The sequence below is a fragment of the Zingiber officinale genome, chromosome 6B (genome assembly GCF_018446385.1).
Source record: "Zingiber officinale cultivar Zhangliang chromosome 6B, Zo_v1.1, whole genome shotgun sequence".
Taxonomy (NCBI): domain Eukaryota; kingdom Viridiplantae; phylum Streptophyta; class Magnoliopsida; order Zingiberales; family Zingiberaceae; genus Zingiber; species Zingiber officinale.
In genome coordinates, this window is record NC_055996.1 from 91,397,742 (window position 1) to 91,410,295 (window position 12,554).

General features: G+C 36.3%; 2 protein-coding genes across 3 annotated transcripts; one reads left to right on the forward strand and one right to left on the reverse strand.

Annotated features, from left to right (window-relative positions):
* Nucleotides 1-661, forward strand: LOC121990411 (auxin-responsive protein SAUR32-like). Its single transcript, XM_042544543.1, has one exon. It carries the CDS (start codon nucleotides 177-179, stop codon nucleotides 528-530), a length of 354 nt encoding a protein of 117 aa, XP_042400477.1. The 5' UTR covers nucleotides 1-176; the 3' UTR covers nucleotides 531-661.
* A 3,416-nt stretch (nucleotides 662-4,077) lies between these two features.
* On the reverse strand, nucleotides 4,078-11,602 carry LOC121993131 (CDPK-related kinase 3-like). Of its 2 annotated transcripts, none has more exons than XM_042547806.1 (11): nucleotides 10,896-11,602; nucleotides 9,663-9,793; nucleotides 9,323-9,364; nucleotides 9,114-9,222; nucleotides 8,877-8,955; nucleotides 6,102-6,398; nucleotides 5,696-5,805; nucleotides 5,091-5,198; nucleotides 4,932-4,994; nucleotides 4,493-4,660; nucleotides 4,078-4,409 (listed from the first exon to the last, which is right to left on the reverse strand). In XM_042547806.1, exons 1-11 carry the CDS (start codon nucleotides 11,427-11,429, stop codon nucleotides 4,272-4,274), a joined length of 1,779 nt encoding a protein of 592 aa, XP_042403740.1. In that variant the 5' UTR covers nucleotides 11,430-11,602; the 3' UTR covers nucleotides 4,078-4,271. The 2 variants fall into 2 exon arrangements, with proteins under 2 accessions (XP_042403740.1, XP_042403741.1); XM_042547807.1 differs by having other exon boundaries at nucleotides 10,879-11,010.
* Between the last annotated feature and the right edge of the window lie 952 nt (nucleotides 11,603-12,554).

Genomic DNA, 12,554 nt, shown 5'->3' on the forward strand with positions numbered 1-12,554 from the left:
CTCTTTCATGTCATCCTCCGTGTTGTAGCTACAGCAGCAGCCATCGCCATGGCATCCCTCCACCTCTCTCCTCCTTTCTATTCATAAAAATCATTTTTTTTTCTTCGACTTTTTTCCTAATTCTTCTCTGTTGATACCTCTGAAGAAAAGGGGGAAAAACAGAGTAAGCGAGATTCATGGGGGTGCACCTGCAGTTGCTCCATGTCCGGCGAGGAGAACTGGAAGGAGGAGGAGGAGGAGGAGGAGGAATAAGGAAGGGGTGGATTGGGATATGGGTGGGCGCGGAAGGGGAGGAGCGGAGGCGATTCGAGGTGCCGGTGGAGCACCTGAGCCACCCGCTGTTCGTGGAGCTGCTCGAGGCGGCTGAGGAGGAGTACGGCTTCCGCCACCAGGGCGCCATCACCATCCCCTGCGCCGTCGAACACTTCCGCCGCGTCCAGACCATCATCCACCGCGACTGCAGTTACAACCACCACCACTTCCACCTCTGTTTCCGGCCATCGTCGTCGTCGTCGTCGATGGAGCCGTAATTAATTGATGCCGATTACTCGTAAACTCTTAAGTGTTTTCATTAATTTATAATCGGAAGTGTTAATTAAGCATTGATTCTATGTCTTGTATTCTTTTTCTCGTTTCATTGATTAACCAACGAATTTGCTCGAGAAGGAGAGATAAATGAATTGAAATATACGCAACCAGTAAACATAAAATACTATTTATTCCTTTCCATTTTATTCCCTTTTTTAAGACCAAAATTTCTTCATTTCTCTTCCATTTGCTCTGTGTTCTATTAAAAGAAATCCGTGTCCCCCGTCTAACAAAAATAAATAAATAATTTCAGTGACTATCCTAGAGATAATTAATTCGATCCTACGAAAAATTTTCATTGATCATTAGAATAAATTAAAAAATGTACGTGACGACCAGTTCAAAAGTCCAACATCTTTTAATTATCCAACCTAAAAGTTCAATATCCTTTAGTTACGATCTCCATTTGAAAGAAAAATTTCTATAAATATACTATAACTAAGATTCGAATCGTGAATACCTGAATGATAATTTGGATATCCTATCATGACATCATGACTATGAGGACAAAAGAAATAAAAGATTATAAAAAGAAAAGACAACATATTCCGTGTCCTAGAGTACAAGGTGTCATCAAATTATTATTAAAATATTTATAGTTAGATCTTTTACTGTAATATATTTATAAAGATTTTTTTTTCAAATAAAATGTATAATTATAAAATATTGAACTTTTGGATAGTCGTGAACATGAACATTTTTCAACCTACTCTGATAATTAATAAAAAAATTTTATAGAAGTGAATCAATCACTCGTGTTATCTGATTCATCATTATTAAAAATAAATCCGTAATATATTAATAACTAATCTTAAATGCTGCAAGAAAAAAATATATCATTGTAAGGAACACCTAAGACCATTAAAAATAAAATACGACTTATTGGCTTGCAATATATTCACAACCACCAAACATATGAAAGATCAATAAATTAATAACAAGAAAATAAATAATATATATAACTTCATGTTACGGACCTGATTTACGCTGCGCAACTGTGACACGGGCACACTTTCTCTCACTATATATATATATATATATATATATATATATATATATATATTTTAAATTTCTTTAACTTAAATGCTAAACTGTAAGGGTAATAATTTTTTTTAAAAAAAAAATAGATACCTTTCTTATCTTATGGTATTCATCTCATCAGTTATATATATATATATAAAATGTTTGAGTTACATTATGAAAGCTAAAATTTAAAACTAAAAAATAAAAAAAAATTACATATGATGCCCATAAAGTATGGTATCCATACTTATATACACTGTGTATATATTTGTGGTACCAGATATTCCGCTTATGCCATTAAATTAATTTTCTAAAAATTATAAGGCTAAATCAGAAAGTACAAAACGCTCTTAAATTAATCATCTATTAAAGAAAATTTATCTATTAATTCAATGAAATTGAGACTTGATCCTTAAATATTTGAAAAATTGAGAAGAGCTGCTATACTCCCTTAGATTACGTTTAGTTAAGTTTAATGTAATAAAGCTTATAATACAATTAAATTTATAATGTAATGTAATCTTGATTACATTACTACGTTTGGTAATATAATATATGCAATCTTCAATTACAAGGATGATTATATTCTTTTGTTTGATGTCCATTATATTTTATAAGTAATGTAATTCATATTATTATAAAATGACAAAAATATCCTGCAACTTCTATTGACAATCGTTGCATCTCTATCAGAGCTTGCGGTAGCCACCGGTAACCATCGACCATCACCACAGGCAACTGTCAGCCACCGTCGCTGGCAACCGCCACTGGCAAACGCCGATCGTCGCCAGCGGGTGACGACGGCGACTGGCGACAGCTACGAGGGTGCTGACGATCGACGGACGACGGCCGACAGGCGGTGGCGAGCTACAGCGACAGGCGGCGATGAGGGCCGACGGGCAACGACATGCGGCCAGCGTACGACGACCGAGAGGGGGTGGCGGACGACGAAGGATTAGGGGCATATTTGACATTCAAATTTTAATTAAACGATGACCTCGTAATGTAATCGAATTACATAATATTTACTTTATACTCCAAATTATAAAACTTCACTAACTTTTATAATCAAAATTATATTACATTACAAATTTAAAATAAATCAAATAAAATAATCAACCTTATCATATAATCTTAATTATATTATAAGATAAGTTACACCCTACCAAATACCACCCATGCGTGCCTTCATCCCCAACTCTCACAGACATCTAGGCACCCGTATTATTCGTAGACGCTCACACCTTTAGTCGGACAGTATATCCATCCCCCCCTCTCTTTCTCTCTCTCTCTCTCTCTCTCTCTCTATATATATATATATATAGAGAGAGAGAGAGAGCAGATACGCTGCGGACCTGCCCTCGTGGCAGGTCCGCGTCAAATTTTTTTTTGCGTCAAATCAATTTTTTTTCCCACATACGATAATTTTTTCTCAGCCCTAATTTCGCTCGCCGCTTCCTTCTTCGTCGCGACGCACCCGCCGTCTCTCACCGCTTCCTCCTTCGTCGCCGCTTCCTCCTTTGTCGCGCTTCCTCCTTCGTCGCGACGCACCCTTCGTCGTGATGCACCTGCCGAGCAGACTCTCGCTGAGCACTCCTTCATCGCGACGCACCTGCCGTAGAGGAAACTAGGATTTTTCCGCACGAACAACACACACAAAGGTATGACGTTGGACGGCAAGCATCCACGCCTGCCATGCGTGCCTGAGCGGGGCCACTTGGGCACCTGCCATGTGGCCCACCTCTCCGACTCTTGCCGTGCAGTGTAACGTTTTCTAATATATATATATATATATATATACATATATGGAATTCCGTACACGTATTTAGTTGAATTATTGGTGTTACTAAGATTACAAAAAAGTTGTGATGTTAAGGGACATTTAATTAGATGTGGACAAGAAAAAGATTGTACGCCCACACACAACAAAATTTAGTTATTTATTAAATAAAAATTTGCCATTGAATTCTAGAAAATAGGGAGAACAAGAATAAAAGAATCAATGTAATATTTTTATTTATTTATTTATTTATTTATTGCCTTTGCCAAAGTTGGTATTCTGGTCCACATGTCTTATTCCGGTTCAGTGAGAAGTAGCTGTCTATCTCTTTTTCTTTAACTACCACCCTTTTCAAATGGCTTGAATATTTGTGAGGTCTAAATAAGAGACAAAAGTTGGATGAAGATTCTCCATTAATTTTATTTGATTGTTTCATTTATCATCATTAACATTAATTAACACCATTAGGTCACTGACTTATTATGTAAGACCCAAGTGGAGAAACAATTAGCCAAATAATTAGCTCATACAAACAAAACATAAAAATTCTTTTAATGAATCAACCCCCTCTTTTCTATGAAGAGAATGACTAGTTTTAGAGGAGAATAACAGTGTTTATTTTTCTAGCAATAAGACGATGGAAACAATCAATTACTAAATAACTTTGGCAATGAAAACAATTAATATGTCTTAACAACTTCACTTTAACCTTTCTTTCATTTGAAATTTTATCTTAACACGTGTAAATTCTTTACATAAGTTATTATGTAATATATTAACAAATAAACACTTAGAAAAAAAAAACAATGTAGTAACGATGGCATGTTTAGAAGTTGTGAGGGGTCAATATCAGTAAAAACATCATCAGAAGTTGCGAAATCTACCGATGCCGTGTGTTTGCACTGCGTATTGTGACACCGTGTAAATATCGGGTGTATCCGAGGAAATTGAATTTGCAATCCTCAGGTCGAATCCAACTTCTCAGAACTGAATAGTTTGTTGCCGGAAGGCTCAATTCCTAGGGAAATTGTTGAGTTACAATTCAAAAGGAAGATACAATCACTGGAATGTGAAGTATCACTAGGAGAAGATCGTTAGTACCTGAGCTAGTTCCTTAACGGTGATGGCTCGGTTCCCCTCCCGCTCGAAGTGCTCAAAAGCCGTACTTGTCATTTGTTCCCACCCATCCAAGGCCTCGAGGTGATGGGGACTGATTGCAGCAGCACAGAATTCTTCAAAGTCCATCTTTCTGTACGAGAGTGGCTCCAACTGGAGATGATATTATTTACAAGCATGAGTTTTAGAAAAGGTATACACCAGCAAAATGAGAGATATTGTAGGTCCTTCGGAGGTAAAAAAAAAGTTTTTGATACGAGAAGGTGAAGAAGTGTTTTCTTGTCATAAAAAATTTACTTTAAGCTTATATGAGTACTCAAATAGGTCAAAACTGCAGCATATAAATTCTGTAGTAATAGTAATGGAGGCATACAAAAGAAACTTAGCAACTGCAAAAAAAATGACAGCAGGAATGGATGCTCACCACATTTAAGATATCAATAACCTTACTCTCCTTCATTGCCTCTGTTGCATTTTGCAATAGGGCCTGCACAAGGATAGACATAGAAGTAAATGACAGAGGAAAGTATGCAACTGAACAATCACATTTTGGATATTGGCAAACAAATTCAACTAGACTGACCATTCGAAAGTTGTCGAACGATATGTGACCTTCTCCGTTTGGTGCTAACAGCTTAAACTGTGATCTTAGATAAAACAGCTGATCCTCTGTTAGGGCTTTGGATAGCGCCTGAAAGGTGCGATGCAATAAAAAAATATTAAACAAGTAAGATAGAGTATACAACCGTTGTATAAATTCTGCATGTTGCTGTAAGACAGACTTCGAGGTTTAGACAAGAAATGATGAATTGAATATGATGGGTGCAAAATTGTTTGCCCGGGAACCGCTGTTTGTATGTTTGTTGTACTACTGCCTTAAGATATGATAAGAATAGGTTCAGCAAATCAACAATCAAATTTTAAATGATTTTTATTTTTTTCAATTGGACGTGAGCAATTAAAATTTATAGGCAAAAGGATCATGTCACAGCTTTGTGACGTGAAATAGAACTATTTATTTGACTCCTGTCTTTGCCACATTGTTCATATAACCCATACATAATAAGTAGTCAAAATAGAGAAAGATATAAAATACTAAACTCTTTGTAGCTATTCGTTCCTTGTATATATGAAGCCAATAAACATGCAGAGCAACCGATCAAGCCATTAGTGCATACGAACATATACCTTCAAAGCAGCTCGTTTTAGAGGTGTAGCACGGAGATATGACTTCACTAACTTAAATATTAGTATATCCAGAGGAACTTGACAGTGCTCATCTCGCAACCAAGGGTGTGCTATCACCAGACAAGAAGAGTTAAATTTTCAGACAGTAACTGTAGTCATAAATTCCAATCATCATGATAAGCATAAGCAAATAAACAACACTTTGAGACGCTACAAAAATTAGTTGAATGAACTATAGATATAATATCAAAGAAAATGCTAAATGTGGAAAGGATGAAAGTAGTTATTCTAGAGCTACACATCAAAAAAAGGATAAAACTGTGGAAACTACAAATGTAAGTTGAGCTGAAAGAATACTAAAAATTTCACAAAGAAAGGTGACTATTTTAAGGGATGCAGGCTTTACTTAAAGATTGGGCAGCTGTCATTCTTTTTCTGTAGTCCTTGTTCAGAAGTCTTTTAACAAAATCCTTAGCTTCTGGAGACACATCAGGCCAAGGAGAATCCACAAAGTTGGGATCAGCTCTCAAGACAGCACGGAAAATTCCTGATTCTGTCCGTGCCCAAAAAGGCCTACTACCACATAACAAGATATATGTTATAACACCAATACTCCATATATCTGCCTCCATGCTATATGATCTATGTAGAACTTCAGGGGCAACATAGTATGCACTTCCCACAATGTCATTAAGTCTTTCATCTGCACATTATAAAGAACATTGAAATAATTATCAACAGAAACACATTAAAAAGAACAGGGAATAGTGGATTATTATATGGGAAGCAAATATGACAACTAGAGGTAGAGCCAGGGACAAAAATACTCACTACTAAGAGAACAAAACAACATTAAGTGATTGATTCATCCTCTGGCCTGAGGAATCCAGTTTAAGGTGCACTTTATGGCATGCCGTCATAACTATACTTCATTCCTTCTTTACAAGTAAGGAAGTTTGCTTCTACCAAATTGGTAGTTGAGTGAATATACTGGGTGAATTAATAATTGAAACAGTTGATGGCATACCAGTACAAAGCGCCTAATCAAACAACCTAACCAAAATTATTGAATGCCAAACCAATCCCAGCAAGGGTAAGTGGGAAACTATTGAATAAGTTTTTTTAATCTTTTTATTTTTTAAAAAAGCACAAATGGTATAATTTTTAAAAACTCATTTGTTTAATTTAAAGGTTGACAAAACTGCCACAAGAAGTTGTACTAGTGACATCACCTTTCAGGAGAAAATGCTGAAGAAATGTAGGACAACTGCAGGGATGAAATGAAACAAGAACTGACAAGCTCATTATACCCGTAACCAAGGTTGGTAGCCTCAGAAAAATGTCGTACTACTCTTGCAAATGAATTCACAAGGGATGTATGTCATATGACTCAAGAAGCTGTACACTCCTGAGAATATAGACTTAAACCACTTACATTATGTGGGAAAAACTGAGCTACCAATACATAATACTAAATTATGCAACTAAAAAATGTTTTTCGTAATACAACAATAATCAAGTTTTTATCCCACTAAGTGGGGTCGTTTACATGGATCCTCCTATGTCATTGGACTTGATTTCCTACTATATTATCAACCATAAAACGGACAGTTTGGAGCATGAAGCTCTTGCCAATGCAGATAAGGGTCGGACCACATTAGGTCTATTCTATGCAACCTTACCGTGTATTGCAAGATGTTATTTTTGTGACTTGAATCCGTGACCAATAGGTCACATGATAACAATTTTACTATTGTACCAAAGCTCCCCTTCACTATATTATCATCTATATTTAAAGAAGTTTTATCCTGTTTTATTGCTGTTAACCAAATCTTCTTTGATTTGCCTCTTTCTCGATTAATGTATGTATTTGTCATGTTCTCACATCACCTAACCAACACATTTATTGATAACCTAAGTACATGTACAAAGTGTTTTTCGTGATAAATGAAAAAAATAGACATAATCAAAGATAGCAAGTAAAATTTGTCATATAACTCAATAACTGAGATACAAATTTGAGTATTTTGAAAGCAAAATTTATGTGTAATCTGAAATTTAGGAACACAATTATTAGGTTGGAGAAAGCCTCGAGTAGTAAAGACCAACACAGCTTAATCATGATAATGATTTATCAAGAATACCAAGTCTATAAGATTTGAAATTTAAGCACACATTTACCGGGTTTGTAGAGTAGTAGCTCTAAGATATCCATATTGGGGTTGCCTTCTAAGTCATCTATTGCTATATCAATTTTTGAACCTTTAATTGTTAGTTTAAAGGCACCATACATTGTAGATCTCTTAAAGTTCAAGACACATAGATCTAACACTTTCTTGCATTATTCATTGAGTTGAAATTTTGCCTTCTAATATTGTTAAATACTTCTATCCTGTTTTTAACCTGAGATTTAATCCTTCCCCATTCTACATTAGCATTGCTTAAGTTTGTTGTGGAGATTCCATCTCATGCACTAACCCATATCAACTGAGGATATCTGGGTTATCAATGTATGGATAATTGAGAACAATTATCAGGTTGAAATAGTTTCTTAGTAACAGTGGATGCTATAAGTTGTCACAAAACAATTTGACATATGATTCAAGAATGATGTGAACAAACAAGTAACTACTGTATAAAATTCTACAAATCCAAAGCCAACTAAAGAATAATTGAAAAGACCTGCTAGAAAAATCTGAAGCAATTTCAATTGGCATCTTGAGGTGATCAAACTCAAAAATGTCTTCCAAGTAGCCAAGTTAAATATGAGTGCCATGCGATGTTGACAATTATTAGTTTGTAACCCTTCCCACTTTTCTCTTTCCAATCTAATATTACTTATATCCTACTCAAGATTATTATTACTTCTCATCATTTCCTGCTGTACTTTGATAGATTTATGTTAATGCAACAATTCTTACATGATGCTTTCATAAAATAATAAAAGATGAAAAAGAGGACTCTGTTCCATTACAGCACAAATCTGTAAAATACCTAAAATAAAATGCAGAAGATGATAGGTTGAATAACACTTTCAAAAACTTCAGTGGCAAAGGAAACTCACAACAAATGGTACCAGAGAAAACAACAAAAGGAACCCATAACAAAATAGGAGAACATTTTCATGTTTAACATCACCAAAAAAGCAATCAACTAGACCATGCCACTAAACAATGCTCACCTGGTTTAACAAAATCGGAAAGACCAAAATCAATCAACTTCATCTGAGCATTTTCATCTCTGGTGGTGAAAAGAAAATTCTGTTGTTAAATACAAGGAAGAAATATTAATAGCGCTGAAAAATATATGTTGAAAAAGAAATGAACAGCAGAATACCCTAAGTTGCTCCTGTAAAATAAGAGGTCTAAAGTAATATCATGTCTGCATAAATTGGATCAAAGTTCTCTATGATACAAACCTCTGGCTTTAAATCACGATGCACAACACCTTGAAGATGACAAAAGGCAATTACACTCAGTATTTGAATAACTATAGCTTTTGCATCCTCCTCTGAGTACCTTCCACCTCTTGAGAACACAGGGGGAAAAAAGCAATCAAAAGTTATTAATTTCCAAATTCAAATAATCAAATAGATATAAATTATGGCCAATAAAATCACTTTTTTACCTGGATAAAATTCTTTCTAATAATTCTCCACCTTCACATAGTCTGGGAAAGAGAAAAACATATTGTTGAGTTCCAAATTAACAAAAGTACTACATAATTTTTTAAAAAAAAAAATTGCTGCCCATCATCTTAGAAGTGTTCATTTTAAAATTTGTATGGAAAAGTATTATCATATTTCCTTAGTGCAGGATACAAAGTGGAAAGCAAAGAGGCATATTAGTAGGATACTACATGCAAAAAGTTTTGGATATATCAACTCTATCTTGTGACATGGAACAAATATCGTATGTAGAAACGCTGTTGCTCATTGTTAAGCTAACTAGAGTTAATTAAGACATACTCCATGACTACGTAGACGTTAAGTGCATCCTCACATGCATCATAAAATTTGACAAGATTATTATGGTTGGACAAGGCTTTGAGGATTTTGACCTCTCTACGAACGTCTTCAATCGATATTGGTGTTGTCATCTGTAAAAACAAGAAAGAACCCGTGAAGTTTCAAAACACCCATTACAATGTTAAAATGCAGTGCCCATGAAATCATGTTTACATAAAAAATCAAATTTGCAGTCACCCTAACATCAAGATCAAATGCACCTAAACCTTAGTTCATAGACAGCCCATCAAACTACAGGAAGTCATTACAAGGTATGAATGGCTAAGTTGTCAATTAATGCATAAGGAATCATGTTCCAGAATTGAAGCTTCACTGAATGAAGTAAAAAAGCTATATAAAAAGTCCATCAAAGTATATACCAGCCAACATGATAAGAATAACAACCAAATGTGCTCAATTCAACAAACATAAATTGAATGTTTAGTCTTTTCTTAGTTTGTTTCTGAGAAACACATGCAAACTATGATAAAGATTTGGAAAGTGCCACTCATGAAATTCATTCTGAGAAACCAGGGTGCTTGTTCCATGCAAATATAAATGCTAGCTCATCTTAGCATTCATATCAGTGGGAAAAACTCGTATCAGATGTAGTGAATGGAATATAATGTCCATCATTGATAATACATTATGTTCTCTGCAGTTTCTCCAGCTACTGGTTTGCTAGCCTTATACAGTATAGGACTCTTCAATGAAGTAATTTACAAAGAAGTGACAAATTGCGCCCAACTCCAACCATCAGATGCTTCAATTAGAGTCTGAAACTGCAACTTTGAAGACACAAGACAAAAAATGTTATATATTTCTGTGTGAGCTAATAATTGAGACACAGTTCAATTATATATTGGAGAGAAGTTACGCACTAGACTTTTATTCGTACTAGTGTAAGGAACCAGTTTGAAATTAACTATAATTTATGAAAACGAAGCTAATAATCAAGAGCTTCTTTGTACCCAAACAACCAATTGTTTGCTGACTTGTGTCTCCAAGTGCATAATTTATTAGTATATGTGGCCAAGCAGAATTCTCCACCCCACCCCCACCATCCCTAACCCATCACGGCATAAATTGATTTCAAAAAATTGAGGTAAAATCAAACAAGAGCAAATAGATCATGGAAATCTTCTACTCGTGAGATGAATAAATCGTCAAAAAGCACCTTTTGACCCACCGCACCTTAGCTTTGGAGATAATCTTGACGGCGACAAGTTGACCCTTGATCTCCCCTTTCTTGGCCGTAGCCGAGCACGTGTGGCCAAAGTGTCCCCTTCCTACTTCCTTCCCAAGCTCATACTTCGCCCCGAAGTTCTTCCCGTAACCGAAATTCTTATCCAGAGGCGTCTCCTCCTCTCCCGCCTCATCCTCAGGGATCGGCCCTTCCTTCGGCTTCGGCGGGCCCAGCCGCTTCGCGATGGCGGCCCTTATGTGCTTCGCCGGAGACGGCGGAGGGAAGGGCCGCAGAAACCTTCGCGGGGTGGACCTAGCAGGGGAAGGCGAAACCCCGGCGGGGAGAGGACTGGCGAAGCCTTGCGGGTAGGGGGAGGCGGTACTGGTCGAAGAGTGGGAAGGGGTGATGCCTCCTGTCCGGCTCTTGCTAGCCGGGGTGGCTGGCGAGGGGCTACCCGTTACTTCTCCACCCTTTCCATGCCTCCGTTTGTCGGCGTCGCCGCCTTCGGCGACGGAGACGTTCTTGCCGTAGCACAGACCCATAGATCTCCCCCGCCTTGCTTCTTCTTCTTCCAATCTCCTCTTCTCGCTCGATTAGGGATTTCGATCGATCGACATCGATCGATCAAGGTGGAAGAGGAAGGAGAAGTTAAAGGGAGAGAGAGAGAGAGAGAGAGAGAGAGAGAGAGGTGTCAAAGAGACGGCAGTTGAACAACAAGAAAGAGCGTGTTATTATAATTAAATGCCCTCGCGGCGTGGACCCAAACGGTAATACTTATATCTGGAAGGGGCCAAACGGTAAGAAAACAATAAAGTTTGAGCCAAGTCAGCAAAGAAAAAGAAGGCTCAGTTTGCGCATGGTCCCATGTTTTTCTCGATCTGCTAACGATGGCAGTCAGGCAACAGCATTGTTGCGCACATTTGAACCATATTTGTAAACACGTGTTGGATCTTCAATGCACAAAATATGTGTTTGGTAACCGAACGTAACAGGGGTTCATGCGTGCCCGTGCTATCGTGGAGCGCGTGAACCCAAAAACTAAATATAAATAATATTACAATTTAAATAATAATAATAATAATAAATATGAAAACTACTTCTCCATTTACTTTTCCCTGAAGGTTTGAAGTATAAAGGAGGAAAAAAAATAAAAGTTTAGCTTTTATCATTACACCTCTTAACTTTTTATAATTATATTTTACCTTTAAAATTATGTAAAATTTATCTTCAATATGCTTTTATATGAATTATAAATTTATTTATATATTCTGGGGGTTATATTTTGATATTCCTAAAAGCAATCTGAAATTTTTTTCCATCTTTAAACCACAGTCACATACTATTCTAGCTCCTTCCTTCTCGTATCTAAATTTCTTCTAGTCACTTTTGCTCCCTCCTATCCCTTATCACTAGTTTGCCGCGAGCCTACTTCTATCTTCTTGTTCAATTGTTGTCCATCCGATGTTCAATTGTCACCCATGACTCATCTTCTCTTGGCTCACGGTAAATTTAAAGTAGAATTTATACATATTTTTAGAAGTTGAGCTCTAAAATATTTATCTCTATTAAAATTTAAACTTTAGTCCTCTTAATTAGTCTTTTTAATATTTTACTTTCGTATCCATGGAACAAAATCATTCAATTTATTATTATTATTTATGTGGGTT

What these genes read in the sequence shown, in the direction of transcription:
- LOC121990411 (XM_042544543.1), top strand. Translation starts at nt 177, where the DNA reads ATGGGGGTGCACCTGCAGTTGCTCCATGTCCGGCGAGGAGAACTGGAA.
- LOC121993131 (XM_042547806.1), bottom strand. Translation starts at nt 11,429, where the DNA reads ATGGGTCTGTGCTACGGCAAGAACGTCTCCGTCGCCGAAGGCGGCGAC. An exon ending in AGATTATCTCCAAAGCTAAG is followed by an intron (nt 9,794 to 10,895) that starts GTGCGGTGGGTC and finishes TTGTTTTTACAG; the next exon opens with ATGACAACACCAATATCGAT. An exon ending in CCGTTAAGGAACTAGCTCAG is followed by an intron (nt 4,410 to 4,492) that starts GTACTAACGATC and finishes CAATTTCCCTAG; the next exon opens with GAATTGAGCCTTCCGGCAAC.